At 39.8% G+C, this 24,991-nt stretch overlaps 1 protein-coding gene across 1 annotated transcript in view; it reads right to left on the bottom strand.

The window, feature by feature from the left end:
- Positions 1 to 24,991, bottom strand: part of LOC132767554 (dynein axonemal heavy chain 11-like) — a 248,650-nt gene that overhangs the window by 14,198 nt on the left and 209,461 nt on the right. Inside the window, exons 67-77 of the mRNA XM_060762691.2 lie at positions 23,884 to 24,024; positions 23,632 to 23,802; positions 18,606 to 18,728; positions 18,271 to 18,464; positions 17,965 to 18,113; positions 14,094 to 14,221; positions 13,317 to 13,544; positions 12,191 to 12,382; positions 10,562 to 10,681; positions 5,919 to 6,161; positions 3,098 to 3,280 (exon numbers count right to left, since the gene is read on the bottom strand). Coding sequence (XP_060618674.2) covers positions 3,098 to 3,280; positions 5,919 to 6,161; positions 10,562 to 10,681; positions 12,191 to 12,382; positions 13,317 to 13,544; positions 14,094 to 14,221; positions 17,965 to 18,113; positions 18,271 to 18,464; positions 18,606 to 18,728; positions 23,632 to 23,802; positions 23,884 to 24,024 — 1,872 coding nt within the window. The remainder of the gene's footprint in view (positions 1 to 3,097; positions 3,281 to 5,918; positions 6,162 to 10,561; positions 10,682 to 12,190; positions 12,383 to 13,316; positions 13,545 to 14,093; positions 14,222 to 17,964; positions 18,114 to 18,270; positions 18,465 to 18,605; positions 18,729 to 23,631; positions 23,803 to 23,883; positions 24,025 to 24,991) is intronic.

Genomic DNA, 24,991 nt, shown 5'->3' with positions numbered 1-24,991 from the left:
ACCTGCATTATCAGCCATTGGTGAGACAATGGTGTAAGAGTTAAGAGTCTTTACTTCAGGTCACCTTTGCTAATCTCACCTCACAAAACATCTGTGAAGCATGGAATGACCATTCAGAGGTATAAAGAAGGCACTGGGCTTGAAGATGGTTGTGAAGTGGGGCTGCAGATGCAGACAAAAGTGAATGAGTGTTGGGGTTTGATGTTGATAGACAGTTTTGAATCTGAGAAAGAAGAGTGGATTTGAAAGAGAGAGTTGGACTATGGCTTTGGGAAGCCTAAAAGAATAGAATATTGGAGGCTAATAATTCATTCTATTATGTTTAATAAACGGAATGCTATTGTTTTAAAACTATCTCTGGATATTTTTTTTTACCATGCCTGCGTTGGAGTCAGGCCATGGATACCAATACCAAAGCCACACAATAATACAGCCATAGGTCTACATTTAAGGGGTTGCCCTGTAGCCCAGGAACCCAATCTAGAAAAGGATTACATTTGGGGGGGGGGGGGCGCAAGGGTAAGCCTGGGAAAAAGTGATCTGGAGATGGTGGTCCTAGGGATTTTGACAGGATGAAACAAATCCCTCCCTTTGTTTAATACACCACAGTTCCCAATTGGTGTATGTTTCCAAATGTTAACATGGACATACTAAAACATTTAGAAAGCATCATCTTCTAACCTTAAATTGAAGTACAGAAGTGCAAAGGGTAATACATTGGTACTCCTCTTTGTAATTCTCCAAATCTTTCTCTTTCCTCCGCAGCTTGGCTGTTATTATGCAACCTGCTTGGCTATTTTAGTCAATATTTCAGCCAATACTAAACAAGCAACAAATAATGGCTCCAGAATAAAGCTAAGAGAATGGCCTACTGCTGGACCTTAATACCTACTAAGTCTGTAGAGTGATGATTATGTTACTGAAGGTGAAAACACTACATTGAAGTGAGTACATGCATCTCTCACAACTTGATGCCCTCCACATATTTTGGACTACAAAGCCATTAATTGCTGTCTGTATGGTCAATTATGAGGGATGAAAGAGTTTGGTGTTCAACCTTCTGGAAAGTGCCAAGTTGGAAAATGCTGCAACAGACCGATTTACTAGCTTAAAAAAAATATGAACTTGTTCCACTTTGCAGGAATTTTAATGTCTCAAAGACTTTTTAAAACAGCGGACCTAAATTAGCCAGGCTCTCTAGGAATTGCACTACACATCCCCATTTGGATGAAAACCATCTTTGTTTTCTTTTGAAGACAAACCAAGGCAATGACAGTTGATAGCTTTCAATGTAATGTCAAAATCTATCATATCCACAATTAAACTGTTCCCATTGTGGTAAAGAGACAAAAATGTATTGAACACCACTAGTCCCAGAGAGAGGCATTTGTTTTTCACCAGATGTAGTACCTAGCCTAACTCAGGAGAATCATTAACCATCATTAATAATCACTCAGTTTCAACAGTTTTGGAGGATGACTACTAATCTCATTGGTTGCTAAATGTTTCGCATGTGGTTCATCAGTCTCAGTGCCCCTTGACAAAGCATCATGTGGTGCATCAGTCTCAGTGGTCCTTGATTTTTGTGTGTGTGCCAGTAGTGACTTGAGAAACTGCAAGTCGCTTCTGGTGTGAGAGAATTGGCCGTCTGTAAGGACATTGCCCAGGGGATGCCCAGAAGTTTTTGATGTTTTACCATCCTTGTGGGAGGCTTCTCTCATGTCCTCACATGGGAGCTAGAGCTGACAGAGGGAGATCAACCCACTCTCCCTGATTTGAACTGCTGACCTGTTGGTCAGCAGTCCTGCTGACACAAGGGTTTCACCCATTGCGCCACTGGGGGCTCTTGTGATCAGCTGCCAAACACAATATCCACTTATCACTGAAAAATATTTGTATGCCCCTTGCATCCTGTAGCCCACACCATCCCAAACATCCCTTTGAAATCTGATGAAAAGTTGTGCCACACTTACATATGGTGTGGTAACAAACAGTTGTAATCATTCAAATTATTTGCCACATTATTCAGTAAGAATGAAACACAATTGGGTGTAAGTTGGATTTACAGCATCACAGCTCACTTTTTTGGTCACTGGAGTTTACTCTGACCATGTAGTAAACAAAATCCCCCAACCTAAATTGTAAGGAGTGCAGTCCTCCCCATCAAAACAGTCATTTCTGTATTATGGGAGAGCAGTGGGATGAGTGGAGGCACATTCACTTATTATTGGATATATGGTGAGGAAATGATTGGCAGAAAATTTGCAAAGAAAATGTAACTGCAGTGTATCCAGTTAAAGAAATGGGAACACAGTGTTGACTGCATTGCTTATAAGATCAATTCATGGTAGCATTGGGAGACATAGTGATGGACATGTAGCTATGTGATCAACATACATTTCTCGATGCAAGATTTCAACTTATACTTTTAAAGCCTTTTTTGTACTATAGAACACTTTGATACTACTTTAACAGGCATGTCTACCAATTCTCTTACACCAGAAACGACTTGCAGTTTCTCAAAGCAAACAAACAAAAAACAAACAAAAACCTGACATGCCTGCAATAATAAGATATCTAGTTGGGTAAAGCAGTAGAGAACTATGACAGAGTGCCCCTTACCAAAATCCTATGATTCCACAGGATGGAACTGTGGAAATCAAAGTGATATCAACTTGTGGAGTGTGTATGAGACTAGAAAGTCAGATAGATATCCCAAAATACCTTCCAAAAATTATGAACATCTAATGAAAAAAACCAGGTTTCCTCCTTTCAGTTTTGCCACCACATAGCCTGCATTTTAGGTCAGACCATCCCAAACATCCTTCCAATGGTGGTAAAAATGTTCACAATATTTTCACATGATGCAGAAATGAATGGGTATTGCATGAGACAGAACAGACAAAAAGTTGATTTTATTTATATAGATGAATTAGATACATTTGTAACTCAATCCTCATTGAGTTCAGATCAAGGGATGAACTCTTAAGTACAACTTAATTTGGCCTAAGTGCAGTATTTTTATTTAGCAGTTCTAATTCATATACTTGATATACACCCAGACTTCTAAGTAGAGAATAACTAGATGTGGGCATACCTTGAGACCTAGATCCAGTTCTTTAAGAGAACGTCTTATCTCATGTATTAGTATATTCATTCTCTCACATTCTTGAAAGCAAACCAGGATATATGGAGAGCGTTCTGCGGTTTTTGAAGTAATGTCAGCCATGTTGTATCCTTCTGGCAGCTTCTCTAGTATGTCATCTAATATTAGCTTTACCTACAAGAGACAAGAAAGGTCTAGCAGAAGTTTCAGTGTAATCCACATATCGAATCCACATATTCAGTGGAATATATGTGTACTATAATCAGCCCTGAGTCCCCTTGAGGAATATATAGGGTGAAATATAAATAAATTATATTATATTATTATTATCCAGCTCTGTGGCAGAGCTCTCTGAGAGAGAAAAGTAAATATCTCATAAAACTACAAATCCCAGCAATCCATATAATTAAGCCATGGCAGTTCAATGTGATGCCAAACTCCTATAATTCTGCAATTCAGACAGTCTTAGACTTTTGCAAATTCCATAAGAACGGGTAGAGGAAAGAGTCTTTTGTGTTGGGAAGGGAGACAGAGAAATCCCTATACTGCCTCTGTTGAAAATATTTCAACGAAAGCACATTGGTGTACAAAGGGCTGTAATTCTAAATGGTTAAACTCTATAAATAGATGAGAAAACTATTAACACTTGCATAAATGAAATACAATCCGATCTAATTTATGGGTTGTTTCAAGTTATTATATGTGATTACTAGTCAGAACACCACCTTCCCAGTTGAAAAATGTTCCTTTCCTCCTTCATTAGAAAGTATTTTAATTAATTAATTCTATAATTTTACAGACCAGCAAGTGCATCCTTTAAAACAGCTGCCCTCCATTTTAGGGAACAGGACCATGTGAATGGGAATATGTTGAAGCATCTGTCCTCAGGGTTTCCTGGCTATATATTATATGGTTAAGTCAGAATAACGACTGATATACCACAAAGCCAGGTGGCAGTTTTTGGATGGGTGATTTCCTTTACTGTTACAGACTTTGAAGGAAGTGGAAAAGTCTGTGATGAGGTTGAGAAGATGTTCGTTTCACAACCTTGCGTTGTGTCTGAAAGCTTTGTTCATTTGCCATACATTATATCATTTTTATTCATATAAAATGTTTCTCACGATTCTATGCATGACTTTCTTCTTCCTCACTTTATCCTCAGAACAAGCTTATGAGTTAGGTGAGACTGGAAAAGTGTGACTGCCCATGGTTATTCACTGGGTTTCATGGCTCAGTAGAGAGACTTAGGCCCCTTCTATACTGCCATGCAATCCAGATTATTAAAGCAGATACTCCACATTATAATAAGTCTACACTATCATATAATCCAATTCAAATCAGATAATCTGGATTTTATATGACAGAGTAGAACGGGCTAGATCCCCTTAAGTCCCATCTACATGGAACACAAAATTTAGGGCTGGGCTGGAGGGGCAATTCTGGACTCCAGCAGCTACATTGCTTGCTTCTGTCCATTGTAGTGGCAGAATGGAGTTCTGACCATCCAATAGATGGTGGAGGAACTACTACTACTACTAGTAGTAATAGTAATAATAATAATAATAATAATAATAATAGTTACAGAAAATGAACATGCCAAACTACTCTGGGACTTCCGACTTCCGACTGATAGAGTTTTGGAGCACAATATCCCTGACCTCACAATCGTGTTAAAAAACAAAATTATGGTTCATTGATGTTGCAATCCAAGGCAACCACAGAATTGAAGAGAAACAACTGGAAAAGCTGACACAATATGAGTCAACATGAGCCAACAATGTGATGAGCCAACAATGTGATGTGGTGGCAAAAAAAGCCAATGGGATTTTGGCCTGCATCAATAGGAGCATCATGTCTAGATCCAGGGAAGTCATGCTACCCCTCTATTCCGCTTTGGTTAGACCACAACTGGAATATTGTGTCCAATTTTGGGCACCACAATTCAAGAGAGATATTAACAAGCTGGAATGTGTCCAAAGGAGGGCAACTAAAATGATCAAGGGTCTGGAGAACAAGCCCTATGAGGAGTGGCTTAAAGAGCTGGGTGTTTAGCATGAAGAAGAGAAGGGTGAGAGGAGATATGATAGCCATGTATAAATATGTGAGAGGAAATCACAAGGAGAAGGGAGCAAGCTTGTTTTCTGATGCCCTGGAGACAAGGACACAATGGAACAATGGCTTCAAACTACAAGAAAGGAGATTCCATCTGAAGATGAGGAAGAACTTCCTGACTATGAGAGCCGTTCAGCAGTGGAACTCTCTGCCCCAGAGTGTGGTGGATTGGATGGCCCATGAGGTCTCTTCCAACTCTTTGATTCTATGATTCTATGATTCTAGGATTTAAAGATCAAACTGCAAAGATTCTGGCACAAGCCAGTAAAGGCGGACTTAGTGGTGATTGACACACTGGGTGTGGTATCTAAAGATCTTGGCCTGCACTTAAAAATAAAAGGCACTGACAAAATTACCATCTGTCAGCTGCAAAAGGCCACTCTACTTGGATCTGCACATATTATTCACCAATACATCACACAGTCCTAGACACTTGGGAAGTGTCCGATGTGTGATTCAATACAACAACCAGCAGAGTGATATTGTTTGCTGTGTACTAATCTTGTTGTGTTTCTAATAATAATAATAATAATCATCATCATCATCATCATCATCATCATCATCATCATCCCTTTGGTTAACATCCACCATTGCAGATTCACTGTACGTAGCAAGATTGAGACACTTCTTTTTCCCAGTTACTCAAACAACACTTCACCTGTTGAACAATCTACCAACTGATTTATGCTATAAAACTTACTTTTTCTTCCACCGTCTGTGATGCACCTTCCCCAATGATGGATTCGTGGGACTGCAGCTCAAGCAGGGTACGAAACAGGTTATCTGAAGTCGCTGTCAGGAATTCAATCTCGGCATTGGGATGGAGGCCATAATGGACTGGGCTTTCAGCAGGAAGCATTTCATCAACGTATTTGTGGTAACCTTGGTAATCCAGGTTTGAAGGAATGACAAAGCCAGGAGCAAGGACCAGCTTCCTATCAAACTAATAAAAGCCCCCAAATATCAATTAATCATTCCCTGCTGTCAAGAACAAGGAGCTTGTCCTAAGCATAAATCAAATTGTTCTGTTTATGGAGTCATTCTGTAGATTGACAAGACTTTTAAAACATTTTATATCAATGGACATTACTGATCTCATGTGTGTGCTATTTTAATTAGCTCTTTTATATCTCAACGATTCTGACATTCCACTGCATTTTACTGAAACACAGGTTATTCTCCTGTTAGCAAATAACAGAAAGGTAATTTTCATTTAGAGGTAAAGAGATGGATTTTTTGAAAAGAAAAAAAATGTTATTTCTTCAAAATTACAAAGTGCTGCTCTCTGGTGTAACATTATTATTCACGTGGCAATTTTACTAAATGAAGCCATTTACAGTAGCATCTCAGAAAATGCCATCTTTTATTGAAATGAAAGCGAGTAATGGCATAAGGATTTTGAAATAAAACAGAGAAGATTTCTTCTTTTAGACTTTTTCCAAAATACATGCATTGTCTATTTGGCAATCAATATGCTCCCATAAAATAAAATAGAACTGCTATTTCATAATAATCATTTCTATTTCAAATGGCTTGCCGTGAGCCAAACAAGGCCCTTTATGGAACAGTATGACAATTGTTTAATGCTCTGCTGTAGGTTCATGAGTTCTGCTTCAGCGGCATCTCAAAATCTGCTAAGCAAATATTTAGCACTGGTGCAAGTTTTTAAAACAACAGGCACAGGGGAATGTATTTATTTGTATTGGCGTGATATTCCGCAATGCAATTTGATGCTTTTGAAGTGCTGCTGGGGGATGCGAAATTATGCTGAATTTCTGCGTGTTTAAAGTACCTATCAACCTGTCAAGATAACACAACAGTAGTAGAGCTATTGGGGATGGTAACAGGAACAACAAGATAACTAATAATAATAAATAAATAATCACAATACAAACAAGAACTTTAAATACAGGCTTGAGCACTGAAAGGTAAATATGTTTCCTTTATAATCTTCCTTTTATGGCTTAGTGTTTGAAATGTAAATATCTTGAAATCTTATAAAATGGAGACAGCATCATCTTTGTATGGGACAAAAATAATTTGGGTTGCTGTCAAATGGAAGATTATTTTCAAGGCAGACAAGGAGTGAGCTGGTTGTGGTTCTAATTGTTGACAATGTAACATGGGTGCTACTGTTTCAAGCAAATGCAACATAACAAATCATCTCATATTAGTAGGTATGATTTCCTTTTCACTTTTATTTCTAATACCAACTCAACTGTACAGCAACCCAGAGCCCGGATAAGGGAACTGTTGGGGCGGGGGGGGGGGGGGGGCACTCTACTGTTATGAAAGCCACCTTAGCTACTGTTTTTAGAACTTAGTTTGTTTGTTTTGTTAATGTCTCAAGCTCCTTTTACCCACCATTTCTTCTATATTCCAGAAACTGAAGCAACCTTCACTCTGCATACAAATGGTAAGCTTTAAGGGCTGGTATACACATTACCAGCACCAGTGTAGACATAATAATAGTAAGCCTGCTTCTTTTTTTGCTCTTCTCTTTTCCCACTGGGATGAATAGAGCGAGGCATGGAGCAACCTACTGGGCATGATGTTAGATATATGTTTACAAATCTCCAACATATTTTGCTTTCCTCTTTCTTCTTCTTTTCTCCCCATACCCTCAATAGGTGTGGGGTCAGGGAAGCTGATTTGGTTTGAAACAAAAGGGATAAAACATAAAGCATACATAAAATAAAATACTCCCTAAGCCATAATGTGATCCAGATAAAGGCTGTTTTAGAAAACAATGCCAAAAATTAATGAATATCATATCTAGTTTGGGACTTGAGTTGCTAGCCTTCAAGAGTTAGTCATTCATAATTGCGTATTATCAGAATTCATTGCAGTTACGTTCTTTAGGCAGAGCTTAGAAAAATGAGGGTTGCTGTGAGTTTTCTGGGTTCTATGGCCATATTCCAGATGCATTTTCTCTTGACGTGGCTCCAATTCCAGCTCCAATTCGCAATGATGTAGTTACGTTTCTCCAGTGACAACCCAACCGCCAGCATGGACCCTTTCCATTTGCAGGTAGGAACACATTAACCAGGGGTTTAATTTATGTTGGGGTGAATGGGAACGATTTCCAATACATTGGAGACTCAGTTGTTGGAGAAAGAAGGGCAGGCAAAGAAATGAAGGAATGAATGAAAATGTAACAGGGCTTTGATATCCACTGGGATTTGGTGCCAGGATACCAAAACCCGTGGATGCTATGGGAAAATGGATAAGTAGTACAACACAAATTGTGTGTATGTGTGTTAGACCTACACTGCCATATAATAGTTTGAAACTGTATCATACAATCAGTGTAGACCAGGCATGGGCAAAGTTTGGCCCTCCAGGTGTTTTGGACTTCAACTCCCACAATTCCTAACAGCTTGTTAGATATTGTGGGAGTTGCAGTCCAAAACACCTGGAGGGCCAAGCTTTACCCATGCCTGGTGTAGACCCATATAATGCATTTAAACAGCATTATAAGGGTCTACACTGGCCATATGATGCAGTTCCAAACTGTACTACATGGCAGTCTAGATTCACTGGGTTGTCTATATGGCCATGTTCCAGAAGCATTCTCTCCTGCCATTTCGCCTGCATCTATGGTAGGCATCTGTGGGATGTTCAGGGTGGGAGAAATAACTCTTCTCTGCTTGAGGCAAATGTAAATGTTGCAAATGGCCAGGTTGAATACCATTTAATAGACTTGCAGCTGCAAAGCTTGGCTGCTTCCTGCCTGGGGAATCCTTTGTTGGGAGGTGTTAGCTGGCCCTGATTGTTTCCTATCTGGATTTCTCCTGTTTTTTGAGTGCTGTTTTTTATTTACTGTCCTGATTTTAGAGATTTTTTTTTAAAAAAATACTGGTAGTTAATTGACTTCTTTGGATTGCCTCTCCAAGGATATCCTAACCAGTATGGAAAATGGCAATTCCTTTTGGAGGATCCTGGAAATTGGAGACTCAATGAGTATTGTTTCAACTTTTTTTTTGCATGGGATTTTGTTAGTGATAGGAAGAGCTAATTATCAAAACAACTGGTGTTTCTGGTCTAGCAAACTGTACAAATTTGGTATTGTATAACTTGGGAAATACATTATGAACAATTATATTGAAAGTGTAGAATTCTGAAATGATTATAGCAGCACTCCCCCCCTCCTCCATCTAGCAAGTAATAAGTAAATGAACCTCAACTGTATCTTTTCTGTGTCTGAATTCAAAGGGATTTAGTACCATTGAAACTATTCACAGAATTCCAGCCTTAGGGACATCAGACTATGAACAGGCTTAGAGCCTACACTATTATATCCTGAATATAAAGGGAGATTGATACAATATAATAGGGTTATAATACAACATTACCGGATGAGAGTAACTCCCCTAGCTTTTCCAAAGTTTAAGGAAGGAGCCAGTACATTTTATACCAGCTAAAAAGTATAAGACATTTTTGCACAATGTAATAGCCTCACTACATCTTAATAGGTGGAGGGTTGGGTTGGCCTTGTTCCCACAGAGTTTCTGTTATGCCATGCTAATTCACAGCATTTGGAAGCAAAGACAGCAGAGTCCAGCAACACACCGACTTCCAACATTGGATCACTCCACCCCTAGTGTGCCCATTAGCAGCGGTGAGTGAAAACAAGTGCCCTGATGTGACTACAACCCTGGCTCCTACACCTTAATGCATAACCATAGATTGACTCCCCCTTTCTTGAGGTTCACAACTGTGATCCTTTGATTACCAGTCTCCAGCTAAGCTGAAACCTAAGAACCAATTCACATCATCGGCTGAGGTGATGATTAATAATGATAGTATCGCTTCGTACTCTTGCTTCAATATAATAAAATAATACATCTCTGTGATCACAACCAAGATATCAGCGGCTCACTGCCTTTTGGTATTATGTGAGTAGGAAGGAAATGGGTATGTCTGTTTCATGTACGGAGATCTACCATCTGGGGGAGGGAAAGCAATGGATTAATCAGCCCACAGCTCATAAAAGAAATAAAGAACTCTTTCAATTGGATGCTTGGCAGTAAACCTGTTGCAGAGCGCTAGGCTAAAATATAAAGGCTATTGTAGAGGAACCCATCCTTTTCATTGCATGTTAACGTGAAGTAATAGTAAACATTGCAAAGTAAATGTTGCTTCCATAGTTAATTTAAGGGAGGGTGGACCCCAAATCTGCCTGTTATTATCCTCACATGTTTGCTATTATAAATAAAGGCATCTATATTCCAGCAAAGTTAAAAAGGAAAGAGCATATGGTTTGAAAATGTACTAGCTTCCAGTAGGGGGAGCTCTAACTCAGGAAAACCGTTGTACTTTTGCAAATGCTGATACTATTACCTGATTTGGTTGCATATACTCTTCCAAATAAGTACGACAAAGTCGCCTATCCCAATCGTCTGTTATATGGCCACCATACATAATCTCTCCAAATAAGTAACGGAGATCTTCCCAGGGTATCTGCAAACCAATATATATAAATACGTAAGATATTAAAGTACATGGCATGCACACAAATACACACAAATCTATGAAGATGGAAGGCACAGTTAAGTTTGTGCACAATCACTTTTTTTCTCCATAAAGACAAGTCAGTCACTTGCAGATATTAGGTTCAGGATATATGCAAGGCTCTAAAAAAAACCTCCTTTCAGAACATGCTTCTTCTTCTTCTTCTTTTTCTTCTTCTTCTTCTTCTTCTTCTTCTTCTTCTTATTATTATTATTATTAATTATATTTACTTAGATGATTCATCATTGTCTGAGTAAGTGGGGTGTCCTGGCGGTGGGTCTGTAGGTGACTGTGGAGCCCTATTCTTGATCTGCATCTTCTCTCGCAGAGAGGGCATTAGTTTCCAGGTGGAAGGTGGTCCCGGTCGGGGTTGGCTTGATGCGCCTTCCTCTTGGCACATTTCTCTCTTTCGCCCTCCATTCGTGCCTCTTCAAATTCTACAGCACTGCTGGTCACAGCTGACCTCCTGCTGGAGAGCTCAAGTGCCAGGGCTTCCCAGTTCTCAGTGTCTATGCCACAGTTTTTAAGGTTCGCTTTGAGCCCATCTTTAAATCTCTTTTCCTGTCTTCCAACATTCCATTTTCCATTCTTGAGTTCAGAGTAGAGCAACTGCTTTGGGAGATGGTGATCAGGCATTTGGACAACGTGGCCAGTTCAGCGGAGTTGATGGCGGAGGACCATTGCTTCAATGCTGGTGCTCTTTGCTTCTTCCAGCATGCTGACATTTGTCCACCCGTCTTCCCAAGAAATTTGCAGGATTTTTTGGAGGCAACGCTGATGGAATTGTTCCAGGAGTTGCATAAACTGGATTTATATACTACCTTTCTCACCCCTGGAGGGACTCAAGGCGGTTTACAACATATTAATGGTGAAGATTGAATGCCAACATACAATAAAACAAAGTGATGATAATAACTAATTTCTACATATAACCATGACTTAAAACCATTAAACATAAGACAAACAAAATTTAAACATTCAGACAAAGCATTAAATATTAAAATCACATGATCCAAAAATCTTACACCATAGCTGAATGAGAGACTCCCTCCTGGGCGCACAGAAGACTGGGTGACTTGGAAGGTGTTGAACAGACTGCGCTCTGGCACCACGAGATGCAGAGCCAACCTTAAGAAAATAGGGATACAAAGTGGAGTCCACGACATGCAAGTGTGGAGAAGAGCAAACCACAGACCACCTACTACAATGCAATCTGAACCCTGTCACATTCACAATGGAGGACCTTCTTACAGCGATACCTGAGGCATTCCAAGTGGCCAGCTAGCTACAGGTCAAAGGACATTTAGTGTAATTGTTCTCAAAAGCAGCATGGGACAAATCACATGAACAACCTGAGCATTATAGATGCAGAAAATGAGATAATTCAGTATTGCATGTTTAACTGAAGACTTCACAAGAACATACTGTACATGATTTGATGACATACAGCCAGCCTACCTGTGAATTTGCTTCCAGGTAATTGTACAAGACATTGACTGAAATGGTGAGATCTCCAATGTTAAAAGGGTATCTCCTGTTCCAGCCCTGAGGCCCAAATTTCCTTCGCTCAGCCACACATGCATGGAAGTAGCACAGGGAAAACAGAATGGCCTTAAATTCCTGTTCCCGAGAACACTGATCAAGGATGTTCTAGATGAGAAAAAGAATGTCCCCCTTTACAGAGACACATTACGGCAGAATGCAGACAATGTGTTTTTGACAGCTGAAAGTAAGACCCCGAACAACTGGCAGAAGACAGCAGCAAAACACTTGCTCTTTCAGTATATAGATACATCGTGTATTGTCTGGCAGTTCCTCTCCCCATTTCTTTTGTGCAGGCAGCAACTAGTTATTACTTCCTAAAAGAATGCTATGATGTTAATGTGGAAGCATTAAACATATCCACAGAAACATCTTCAAACCTTAAGAGTGCTTTTGAAAAGTAATTTGAGAAAAATAAATAAATTCAGCAATTGATAACACCATAACTAAATTTTAGGAAGATGACTCTGGATTAACATTTGGAATGAAATGTCAGCTAGCTGGTCACTGCTGTCCAAATGTACATGGCATTAATTGACATATGTAATTCTAACTTTCAAATGCCAAATGACAGAGGAGTGCTTACTCGATATCCTCCAACAAAGGGGACATTAAAAAGTGGAGTAGCAGAAGTTTCATTCTTTCACATTGCTTTCATGGTCAGAAATTACAAATCGTGATCTCTAGTGCAGCTTCAAAGCAATTATCTGAAGCTGATGTTACAGATTTGCCTCAGCCACACAATTCTAGTAATTTACAGCATTTTGCACAAATACAACCCGCCTCTCCCTCCACAAAGGATTGCTTTTTAGAAATGAAGTGATTCCAATAGAAACTCTTAGTCAAAGCAGACACCCACATGCCTTTAGTAAAAGAAGTATTCCTTGAGCATATTTGGTTTTTACATGAGGATATTGGGATTATATACAATGCACTGTAAATCAACCCATTTTATAGTCTATGCTCTTTGGCACTCACTTACCAGACCTGTTTAGTATTATGTTTTTCCTGACTGTTCCTTCCCAGGGATATTTTTACTTGCCTGATCAAAATTATCCAAAGCAGCATGGAGATTAGCCAGCATCCCAGTTGGTGGTTCATTGGTTATTTTAATAGCATTTTCCAAGATTCCCTGAGGAATTATATGTTCTTTAGGAGTGGGGGCAGGTTCAACACTCATAAAAACCCGATAGGCTAGGTGGCTTCCTCCACTATACTTCTCCAGTAATTTCTCTAATGTGTCGAGCCACTTTGCAACAAGATGAATATTCTAGAGAGGAGATAAAAATAGGCTTCCCAGTGAGCTATTGATTTGAAATATGAAACATTTTACTGATAGGAGCCAAAGGAAATAGTCTGATGTAGCAAAATATTTGAAAGAGGGGGAGAAAATCACACACATCTGTTTAGTACAATATGCTGCATAATGATAGCAATCTTCCCTGTTTGTGTCTATTCATCTGATTAGAAAAAAATAACAATACTTTCTTTTACAGATATATTTATTAAATATATATTTTTTAAAAAGATAATAAATTAGTAAACCAGAGACCATGTGCTGGAGAAAGTGTTTCAATAAATCCCCCTGCCGTACAAATTGGTTGCTGCAGTAAATTGTATTTTTAAATACTGTAATCAATGTTTCATAAGAACACAAACCTAAATGCAAAGTTATGTGCTAGATGCTCCACGCCTCCTTTTTCTTGGAACAGGGACATATTTTTCTAAGGTGCCTGTGCTATGCATACATTATTTTGATGTGTCTTAAAAACAACCATGCTGGAGTAGGAAATGGGTGTAATGAAGGGTTTAGACTTACTTGAAGTATAACCCAGTGGCCTTCTTTTGATGCTTTTTCCATTGCCATCTCTGCGATGGCTTCTTGCCCTTGACCCAAAGATACATTGTGAAGCTTTCCTGAATCGATGGTAAAGCCAAGCTTGCTTCCTAAACAGAACAATACAGCTCTAGTTAAATGCTAGGAAGGGTTATGTTGTATGGAGGAAAATTAAACTTTAAGAAATAGATGCTTAGGAGCCTAAAATATTAGTTTTTAAAAACTGGATTGGGTGCAATCCAGATCTACTAAAATCCACAAGAGTTTCACTCAAAACATGGTACAATGTACATATGATTGCTGTGCTATATTTATCCCATATATTCAGTCACTTCATTGTAGATGTCAGAGATCTTGACCCTTGCTTACTTTTGGATAGATCAGCATATTCATTCTGGTTCATGCAGAATTGTTTCATTTTATTTATTTATTTATTTATTTATTTATTTATTTATTTATTATTTGTCAAATGGAAAAAGGGGCAAAGTCACAATACAGTGACAGAGTACATGTAAAAAAATATTAGATTCATTTCTTAGAATCTCAGTAAACAATTAAGTTTTCTGAATAACTAAAGCAACCAACAAGCTAGAATTTTTGAACTAACTTAATTCCAAAGTCAAGCAATTAATGAATTACTCAAATGAGAAACAGTGCTGAAGAACAAAAGATTTTACTTTTCCCAACTATGCTTTTTTTAAAAAAAAAATCCCCAAAGCTTGTTATCTTGGATTTTTGCAGAATCCCTATTTCCCTTTTCTTAGAGCTGGGGGATTCCCTCAGAGTGCGTGAATTATAATGATAAGATCACAAGATCCCTTCACCCAAGCCAAGGTCGATAGCACCCAAATCTGCCAAGTATCCTTGACAAATGAAGCAGAAAACTCTCTACTTTGGAAATAAATGAGTAGAATAAGGACAAATTAAACAATGTGCTGCCTTTTCCACACTCCAAACTCTGCTTCCTGGGACAGTTGCTTACTCCACCTCATGGAAAGGATGACTATGGAATGCTATTTTTTTAAAAAAAAAATCCCACTGAACATAATTTTTTATCATGATTGTAACTAAGTCTCTAAAGGAATGTGTTTTTCACTATATACAGAACCATAGTACAGGGAACGTTGTTTTTCTAACTCTTTTCCCTGTTGCAAATATCCTACTGAATAGTGGCTTCAGGAATTCTATTCCTGAAGCCACTATTACTTTTGAGATGAAAACTTGTAAGTTATACTGGCAGGAATACAATTATGAAGAGTGGTTTTCATCTAGATCAGTGGTTGTCAACCTGGGGTCCCCAGATGTTTATGGCCTTCAACTCCCAGAAATCCTAACAGCTGGTAAATTGGCTGGGATTTCTGGAAGTTGTAGGCCAAAAACATCTGGGGACCCCAGGTTGACAACCACTGATCTAGATACTATAGCCATTGAGGGAGGGGAAGGGCTAATTTCCATAATCCACAATATGATTGGTACATGTGTATGTCAGCAGCTGCTATTTTTAATTTTAAAAGACATGTACCCACTAGTTCACGGATATTTTCTTCCTTTCTCTCCCTCCCCTCCTGTTTCTACTTTGTAAGAAGGGCTTTACAATACCTCACAATGAAGACCTAGTACATCCTCTAAGAACCCTTCTACATAGGCCCTAAAATGCAGAAGAAACCTGGATAATGGGGGGGGGGGAAGGGGGGGGTAAATGTTATTGTCTGAATCTGGCATTGAATTACTGTCATAGTTTGTAAGCCGCCCTGAGTCCCCTTCAGTGGCGAGTACAGTACTCACTAATGTTTTGGATATCCCACCACTGCCACCAATTGTAACAGATAGGGCAGGGTAGGGAACCTTAATTGCGATCCTACCATGTTATAGGATTACTATGATGTTTAATTTTCGCTGCCACCAAATATAGTTGACCTCAACAGGCTACCTCCTTATATGTGTGGTTTGTGTGTGAGGCACACGGGGACTTTGTTTATTTATTATTTATTTAGAGCAGGCACAGAAGCCTAATGGTTGCAGCAGATGAGTACAGAGCGTTATGGTTTCAGAAGTAGTTCAAAGCTTAAAACTTCAGGTTCCAGTCAAACCTTTAAAACCCAAGAAACTTTTAGTCTTTCACTAAATGGTTTTTTAATTACAAACAGCCCAATCACCAGGGTCTGTTTAAAACAATAGTTCCTTCTCGAAGTAACTATTTAAGAATAAAATACAAGCTGAACTTCCACTTCTAACCAAAACCTTCCTTCTTCCTATACTTCCAAACCCAAAACGCCAAGTGACTTAAAATGGTTCCTTTTTTCTTCTTGCCTCAGCTTAGCTCCACCCACTTTCTTCACTGAGCAAACTCCCTCCAGGGCTATTGACCAATCAGGCAGTGCCACATACCCTAAAGGCTGCCTGCTGGCTCCACCCCCTCTTGGTTCTCTGCTAACAAAAATGGATGCCTGCTGGCTCCACCCCCTCTTGGCTCTAGGCTAACAAAATGGATGCCTGCTGGCTCCACCCCCTCTTGGCTCTAGGCCAGGGGTCCTCAAACTAAGGCCCGGGGGCTGGATGCGGCCCTACAAGGTCATTTACCCGGCCCTTGCTCAGGGTCAACCTAAGTCTGAAATGACTTGAAAGTACATAACAACAACAACCAGCCTATCTCATTAGCCAAAAGCTGGCTCACATTTCCCATTGAAATACTAATAAGTTCATATTTGTTAACATTGTTCCTCATTTTAATTATTGTATTGTTTTAAAGTGTTTATTACACTACAGATAAGATATGTGCAGTGTGCATTGGAATTCATGTTTATTTTTCAAGTTATAATCCGGCCCTCCCAACAGTTTGAGGGACTGTGACCTGGCCCCCTGTTTAAAAAGTTTGGGGACCCCTGCTCTAGGCTAACAAAATGGATGCCTGCTGGCTCCCCCCCCCCTCTTGGCTGTAGGCTAAGAAAATGGCTGCCTGGCTTTTGGCCTTTTAAAGAAATCAAACACCAGCCCTACACAGTAGGCCAGTATGTTACAGAGGCCATATGACACATGATCTTAACTGCACAGAGATGCCACTGGGGTGCATCCTAACATTTTCATACTTAGAGTAGACCCACTAAAATGAATAGGGCTCATTAAGCATAATGAAATTTAGCCCCATGCATTTCTATAAGTTTGCCCTAGGTATGTCAAAGACTGGATTCAACAATTTGAATCTAGGAAATTGCTGGTACTTGGAAAGAGACTTTTGAAACATTTTCCCCTCCCTTGAAGTTCTGATCTGAAGAGAACCAAACATACAATTTGCATTGCATAAAAAGGTCCTATTTTTTTCAGTGGGATGTTTTATGGTAATACATACTGTCTCTGTGTTGGGAAACTGTTTCAAGTTAGGAAGGCTGCAGTGAGGAACAAAAAGAATCATTTTTCCAAATGTTCATGTACTGTTTTAATCTTTTAACCTGTTTTAAATTATTAATTTTAATATATTTTAGTTTGTTTAAATTCTTTGTATTGTTTTAAGTTATAAATTGTTCTAAACTGTTCAAACTGCCTTTATCCGCTTGCTGTCCTGAGATCTTATCATACAGCGTGCAAAATAGGCAAACAAACAAACAAGTAAAGAAAATCCCATTTAATTTCACCCCAGGGTTCCAACTTGGACCAGTGCCCTTCCGCTGGCAATTTGTGAAAACAAAACCATCAAATTTTGGATTAGGCTTGGGTTTGCAGTCATATTTCTGTATGATAATGAAGCCTAGTAAATAGAGTGCTATTGCAACGAGGGTATTCGTATTGATGAAATACAGGAGTCAAGTTTTACTTTACAAGTGAAAATCAATAAGCATGATATTTTGTCTCAACATACCTAAACATTCAACATCTTTTAGGGGGTCGACTCCAGGAGATAAAATGAAGATCATTGGTGAAGCAGGCCCAGTTTCTTGAAATGATTTGGCGAAGTCAGTTTTACGTCCCTCTGTATATTTGATTCCAAGTTTCTCTTCAACAAAGTTCCTACAAGGAAGAATTGCAGTTAATAATGCCTCAGGGGAACTACCATTTCAGTCTCAACAACACAGCATTTCATCATGTCTTGTATTTACACAAAATCAAGCAGAGACCACAAATCTGCCTCTCAATGCATTGTCAGAGTTAGTACACATCATCCAACCTGACAGCATAAGTCATTCGATCTGGTCTCAAGGCTCGCATCATAATCAGTTTCTGGAGGGAGCTTTTAGTCTTCCATTCTTGTGGAAACTTCTCTTTCTCTGGGCTTTCTGACTCCACCACTTTTTTCCATCGTTTTGGTGACCCTTCTATGTCTTTGTCCAAACCACGGAACTCATCCATGAAGCTTATTGTCTAAAAGGGCAAAGGGCAGTAGAAGCATTATGTATTTTTCAAGTTGGGGCAGCAAGTTTTAAAATATGCTGCTGTGACAACAATAGAAGTCTATTTAATGCAATGGCATTCCATACATGTGCTGGATATTGCATACTATACCTTAATTGCACTCCAGGTTAAGTTGGAAAGGAATTCCAATGGGCTGTTGTAAGTGTGATCGATATTAAACCGCAAAAGGAAATCTAGCTCACGAGCGTCAATCTCCTTATTCATAAGCAGAAGCTAAAGAAGAATGTGGGGGAGGGGGGGGGGAAGAGATAAACACAAGCAAATTAAAAACAAAACCATAGGAAAACCCACACATTTGGAAAAAGACATTTTACAACATATTTTAAAACTTATTACTCACAGGCTTGTTTCAAATTTTGCATCTTACCAATGCTGATTTCTCCATGTTGAGAAAAAAAGCAAATATAATTTGGACCACAGGATAAATCTTGATGTGATGGCATTCATATGTGGCAAAATGAATAGCTATCTGATGGGAGGGAATCAAACCAGGATGGTGGCCCCATCTACATTGCCATAAAATTCAGTTTCTGAATCCTGATTATCCACTTGGATTACATAGCAATGTAGACTCATTTAATTCTGTTCAAAGCAGATAATTTGGATTCAGAAACTGGCTTATATGGCAGTGTATATCCAGTCTGTGCTCTCCAGTGGAATTACAAGCCGCCTGTGCCAATGGGAGTGTCTTTCACATTGCAAATAGCAATGTCTGAATGGACATGATTCTAGTTGAATAAATTAACAATGGATTAAATACCCCTCAATCTCATGCATGATCCCACCCTTCCCTTTCTGCACTGGCTAGTTATCCCCAGAATGACCCTTGTAAGGGCTACAGCCATTAACAACATCACATCTAAAATGAGATGTTGTCTTCTAAAAATGAGTGCTACAAGTCTGCATTAATACTTGGGACTTAGTAACTTTTACTTTTATTCACTTCTAGATTTCCTTGTTAAGGGGGAATCAGGGACCATTCAGGATTGCTAGATAAAACAATATTTTGGCTTATAGTGACACATTTTGCTGTAGACTCCTTCAAGGTGTTCTTTTGTGACTTTGAGTTGCCTTTGCCAACCTGGCACTTTCTGGGGGCATACAAATCCCATAATCTGATTGCTGACAAGAACTATACCCTTCAATTGTCCCCGATTGACCCTTTTAATGTTTGTAATATGTCCTAATTTCCGCCTTTATCCTCAGTTTACTTCAGCTGCTGCAACAGAGGGCACTTCCACACAAGACTAAAATCCACAGCAAAGTGGATTTAAATAATCCACTTCAGCACAGGTTTCAATTTCCATATCCGGACTTTCCCGGGGGGGGGGGGGGGGATGTGGCTACATGCCATCCTGATTGAAATTGGGATGGCATAAAGACACCCCGAAGCCCCCAATTTCCCCCAAATAGTAACTTAAAAGGTATTTGGCTGCCATAAATTCCCTCCTTGTGTTTTCCAGGTGCAAGGAAATGATACCCGATTAGATTTGGGGCGGGGGGGGGGGGCAGAAGGAAAATCCCTCCTCACCCATCATTTCCTCACATCAGGGTGAAGCGATGAAGGAAGTTATGGTGACCAAGTACCTTTTAAGTTACTTTTAGGCTGTCGAGGTCCTGAACCGGTGCCTGGCCGCTGTAACGGTCTGGATGAGGGCGAACAAACTGAAATTAAATCCAGACAAGACAGAGGTACTCCTGGTCAGTCGCAAGGCCGAACGAGGTATAGGGTTACAGCCTGTGCTGGACGGGGTCGCACTCCCCTTGAAGGCGCAGGTTCGCAGCTTGGGTGTGACCCTGGACTCATCGTTGAGCCTGGGCCCCCAGGTTTCAGCGGTGACCAGGGGAGCATTTGCACAGCTCAGGCTCGTGCGCCAGCTGCGCCCGTATCTCGGGAAGTCTGACTTGGCCACGGTGGTACACGCTCTTGTCACATCCCGCCTGGACTACTGCAACGCTCTCTACGTGGGGCTGCCCTTGAAGACGGCCCGGAAGCTTCAGCTGGTTCAGCGCGCGGCAGCCATGTTACTAACTGGAGCGGGTGGCAGGGAGCACACAACGCCCTTGTTGTCCCAGCTCCACTGGCTGCCGATTTGCTACTGGACCCAATTCAAGGTGCTGGTTTTGGCCTACAAAGCCCTAAACGGTTCTGGCCCAAGATACCTTTCGGACCGCATCTTGGCCTACGAGCCCACGAGGACCTTGAGATCGTCTGGGGAGGCCCTTCTCTCGATCCCGCCTGCCTCACAGGCACGGCTGGCAGGGACGAGGGAGAGGGCCTTCTCGGTGGTGGCCCCTCGGCTGTGGAACACTCTCCCTGCACACATCAGACAGGCGCCCTCCCTCTTGTCCTTTCGAAAAAGCCTTAAGACATGGCTGTTCGAGAGGGCATTTAATTAAGTGCTAACATTACGGTAAAGAGAACTGGAATGGAACAAGGAATATGAGACTGGTTATGATTCCACTATGAGACGAAGCGGATTTTTAGTGTAGTCTGTAATTGTTGTTAGTTTATATGTTGTTGAAACTGGCTTTTGTAATTGTCTTTTATGTGTACTGTACACCGCCATGAGTCGCCCTTATGGGCTGAGAATGGCGGTTAATAAGTGCATCAAATAAATAATAAATAAATAAATAAATTGGGGGCTTGGGGGAAGGAGGTGGATGTCATCCTGCACCTGTGAGCTCCAGGAGGTTCCCCAGGTAGTAGACTGCCTGGAAGTGAGTCTCCATAGGTCCAATACCCCATTAGACCTGGGCCTTTCAGGATGGCCTGGATCTAATGGGGTATCAAATTAATTTGGAAAAAACCAAGGAAACTGGTTTGTTTCGAATTAATTCATTGTTACTCGAGGAGTCATATGGATGCCTAGGGAAAAATGAAGGCAAGTTCCAGTTTTTGGGCCTGTCTGGATGGGCCCAGAGTTCAATGTGTCAAAGCAGCTTGACTTTAACTTACTTAGCAATGGGGAGAAAAGAGAGAAGTTAGTGGGATAGAAGGAGGAAACCTGCTCTTTCCAGTCAGCTCAAGCAAAAGTGAACTGCTGCAGGTTTTCCTACTTTATATATTCTTAATCATTGAATACATTTTCTATCTTGATCTCAATTGGATGTTGTTTAGCCACCCTTGCTCCAATTTTTATCTGTGAAATGTTGGACACTCTGTAAGAATGGTGGATTTCCTAGTCCAAACCATCTGGAAAATGCCAGAGTTGGGAAAGCATAGTACGTATCTAATAAATTGTACAATTAGGTTTTGTTAACCTGCTCTATTTCTTTTTCCCCCTTTCACTTCCCTCTAAAAAGAATGAACTAGAAAATGCTATTTATTTATAAATAAACTCATGCCATTGACACTCATTATGTGGCTGTCGAAATGTAACTATGTTTAATATTTGTTACAAAAAGTAACTCATTGTTAATAACTATGTAGCATTATTTTCATTCCCATCATATGTCCATATCATTCTATAACAAATCATGAGATTGTATTTATGGGAAGAAGGTGAAGGGGTCTTAAAGTGGAGGTTTTATGCTACCCTTGCTGTGATACACCCATTTGCAGAGAATGAGGCCCTCCCTCAAAACCACAATGGAAGGTCCAGCAATACACCACTGGGGTTTGATGGGTGGGGTTGGAAAAGATCTTTGCGAGGAAAACACATTGTTTTAAAAACCCATTTTCTTTATAATGTTACCTTAAGAAGGAAAAATAATGGGACATAAAGCAGAACTATTTAGTCAAGAATAAACATTGAATGAGGTTGAAATCCTCACTCATTTTCATCTTCTTGGTATAAAAGGACTCTGGTGAGATAGCTTTACTATCCCAGGCAGACAGATAAGTGTACTTAATTTTTTTTTTTTTTAAAAAAGAAGGCACCTATCTCATTAGCATAGCTGCTACTAAATTCATCTGAGAAAGTATATGGGGCTGGATGGGGGGAGGTCACACCATCTCTTGTGCTCTTATATTGTGATGTCTTACTGACATTTTTTAATGCTATCCATGGTCTTTGTTTTGTTGCAGTGGAAAAGAAACCAGCTAAAATGCACAAAAGGACTGAAGGTTAACGTCTTTTTCTCCAGCTTCTTACATCTCTTTATGACGATTCCGAGTCACCGCTTAGTGGAACAGGAGGGCAACACAATGGCTTTGGGTAAGCTAGGAAGGGAAGTGGATTTTTTTTAAAAAAAACGTGTCCCCCCCAAATTTGCTGCTCTTTCACCCTCATTTCTTCTTTGTGTAACAAAAGTACCATCTGCTCCTCCTAACCTTAACATGCACATGTTAGATTTATATTCAGTAACAGATAATAGAAGGGAAAAGATTATTATATGATCTTCTGCATACAGCAGCATTAGGGAGCTCTCTGGTTGCAGGATATAAAGTATGTACTAAAAGGATTGGGATCAGCTGTGTCTGTGGTAGAGAAGAATAGTGTAAGGGTGGAGAACAGGCCTACATTTATTCTGTGGCTAGTACTGAAGTGTTGAAAGGTTTAGAATCATGCCAGAGATTGTGGCATTATTTGCTACAATAAAAGCGGATTGTAATATGCCTCTAATAGATTGGATCTCAACATCGAGTTGCATAACTTTAATCCCCTGAGCTTTTTGACGGTCAGGGATACTTACATGGCCATAAGTATACAATAATATCTGCTCCACTATTTTTTTTCAAATCCTCATTAGTGTTTTCTGAGAAGCAGTCCATAGAGTAGAGCCACAGATTAAATCTGAATATAATAACATTACAGAGTTCAGAAAGTTACTTTTGGATTACAGATCCCTGAATCCTCTGTTTATCATGTCAATTTTGAGAGCTACTATTCCCAAAAGTAAGATTTCTAAACTCGGATTTATTCTTGACTTTTAAACAGCATATAAAATCAGCTGACAATCCAAGAATGCTTCTCCTCCATTATATGTTTATTTGAATCCGCCTTCCAATCCTAGATGCAATGTCTAACAATAATATGAGACCAGTTCTCTACCTGAACACTACCACATGGCAACAGCGCTTTCATTTGTCAGAAGCAGCAGCTGTTTTAAGGGTGCAGACATACATAGATGTTAGATATGAGAAGCTACCATATTAAGAAACCAGGCATACCTGGAAAGCTACTTGGGCAGTGACAGTAAGCTTGTCTCTCTCAAATAGGCCACGGCTAATATAAATAAATGTAGAGTAGGTTACACAGTCAATCAGATTGTTGACTCTTTCCTTCACACTGTTGGAAGGTTCTGCTTGCTGCACTGCTTTGTGGAATACAACATTAAATGCCTGGAGGAAGAGACAGACAAACATATAGGCCAGTAGGAATACTCAATTAAAACACAAATGCACAAATATATATATAGTAACCTTTAGTGAGAACTGATACATTGGATTGATTTTTTTTAGTTCATCCATGAGGAAGTAGAGAAGGGATGCTCTTGCTGCTACTGGACGATAATGCTCACGAGCCTCATTGATCTTGACTTCATTGATGTTTGCTTCCATGACCTGCAACACAGCAGATGTTTAAAGACTGCATTGTTTTGTCTGAAATGGGCATGGAGGGTTCACTTATATATATATTGTTCATAGGTTTGTTTTTTAAACATTTACTTCAACTAATTTGTTAGCACCTGGTCAGGTCTGTTTCCCTTGAAGGGTCTTATTTTATTCTGGTTTTGTACATCTATACTGAATATAGTCTGGAATGGCTAGCCTTCCAATCATTTTTAACCCATCCTGCTAGCTTCATCCCAGTTAAGAGTTATTTCTTTAATTTTTGTCTAAATTATTGAATAAAACTGAAGATCATGAGAAAATCCAATTGCAAGTAATAAGTTTAAATCACATACTGTAATCTGAATTCCTACTTATCACTGTTCAGCCTTAAAAAAATTATTATTCAGTTTGTTCACATCAAATCGTATCCTTAGAATGATAAATAAAAGGCTAAATCCAGTTAATCCTACTATAAACTCACTAAATTAGTAGCATACAAGGTCATATTGACATTTCTCCTTTACAGTAATTTGCCCATTTTCCATTGCTCTTAATATATTTTCCTGTTTGTCACATCATTTAGTATTTGGGCACATTTGAAAATGACCAATGGGGGGGGGAGGGGGGGCTGATAGGTGTACTAGAGCCAAAAGGAGGTGTCCCCATGTGATTTTCATGGGTTGGGGCCAGGACAGTGGTTCTCAACCTGTGGGTCCCCACATGTTTTGCTCTTCAACTCCCAGAAATCCTGACAGCTGGTAAATTGGCTGGCATTTCTGGGAGTTGTAGTCCAAAACACCTGGAGACCCACAGGTTGAGAACCACTGGGCTAGGAAGATACATTCTTCAATTGGGCTCAACTGTGCCTGTCCTACTCCCTGATGAGGACTCTTGGGTCCATTTGTGGGTTCACATTGTTGTGGCACTCAGAACCCCATCAGTTCTCATCAAGTGGGCTGAAGACCAAACAGTAGAT

Source organism: Anolis sagrei, chromosome 1, assembly GCF_037176765.1.
Source record: "Anolis sagrei isolate rAnoSag1 chromosome 1, rAnoSag1.mat, whole genome shotgun sequence".
In the NCBI taxonomy this organism is placed as follows: Eukaryota; Metazoa; Chordata; class Lepidosauria; order Squamata; family Dactyloidae; genus Anolis; species Anolis sagrei.
Note: the sequence above shows the minus strand (reverse complement) of the source record. Positions and strands in the feature narration are given on the sequence as shown.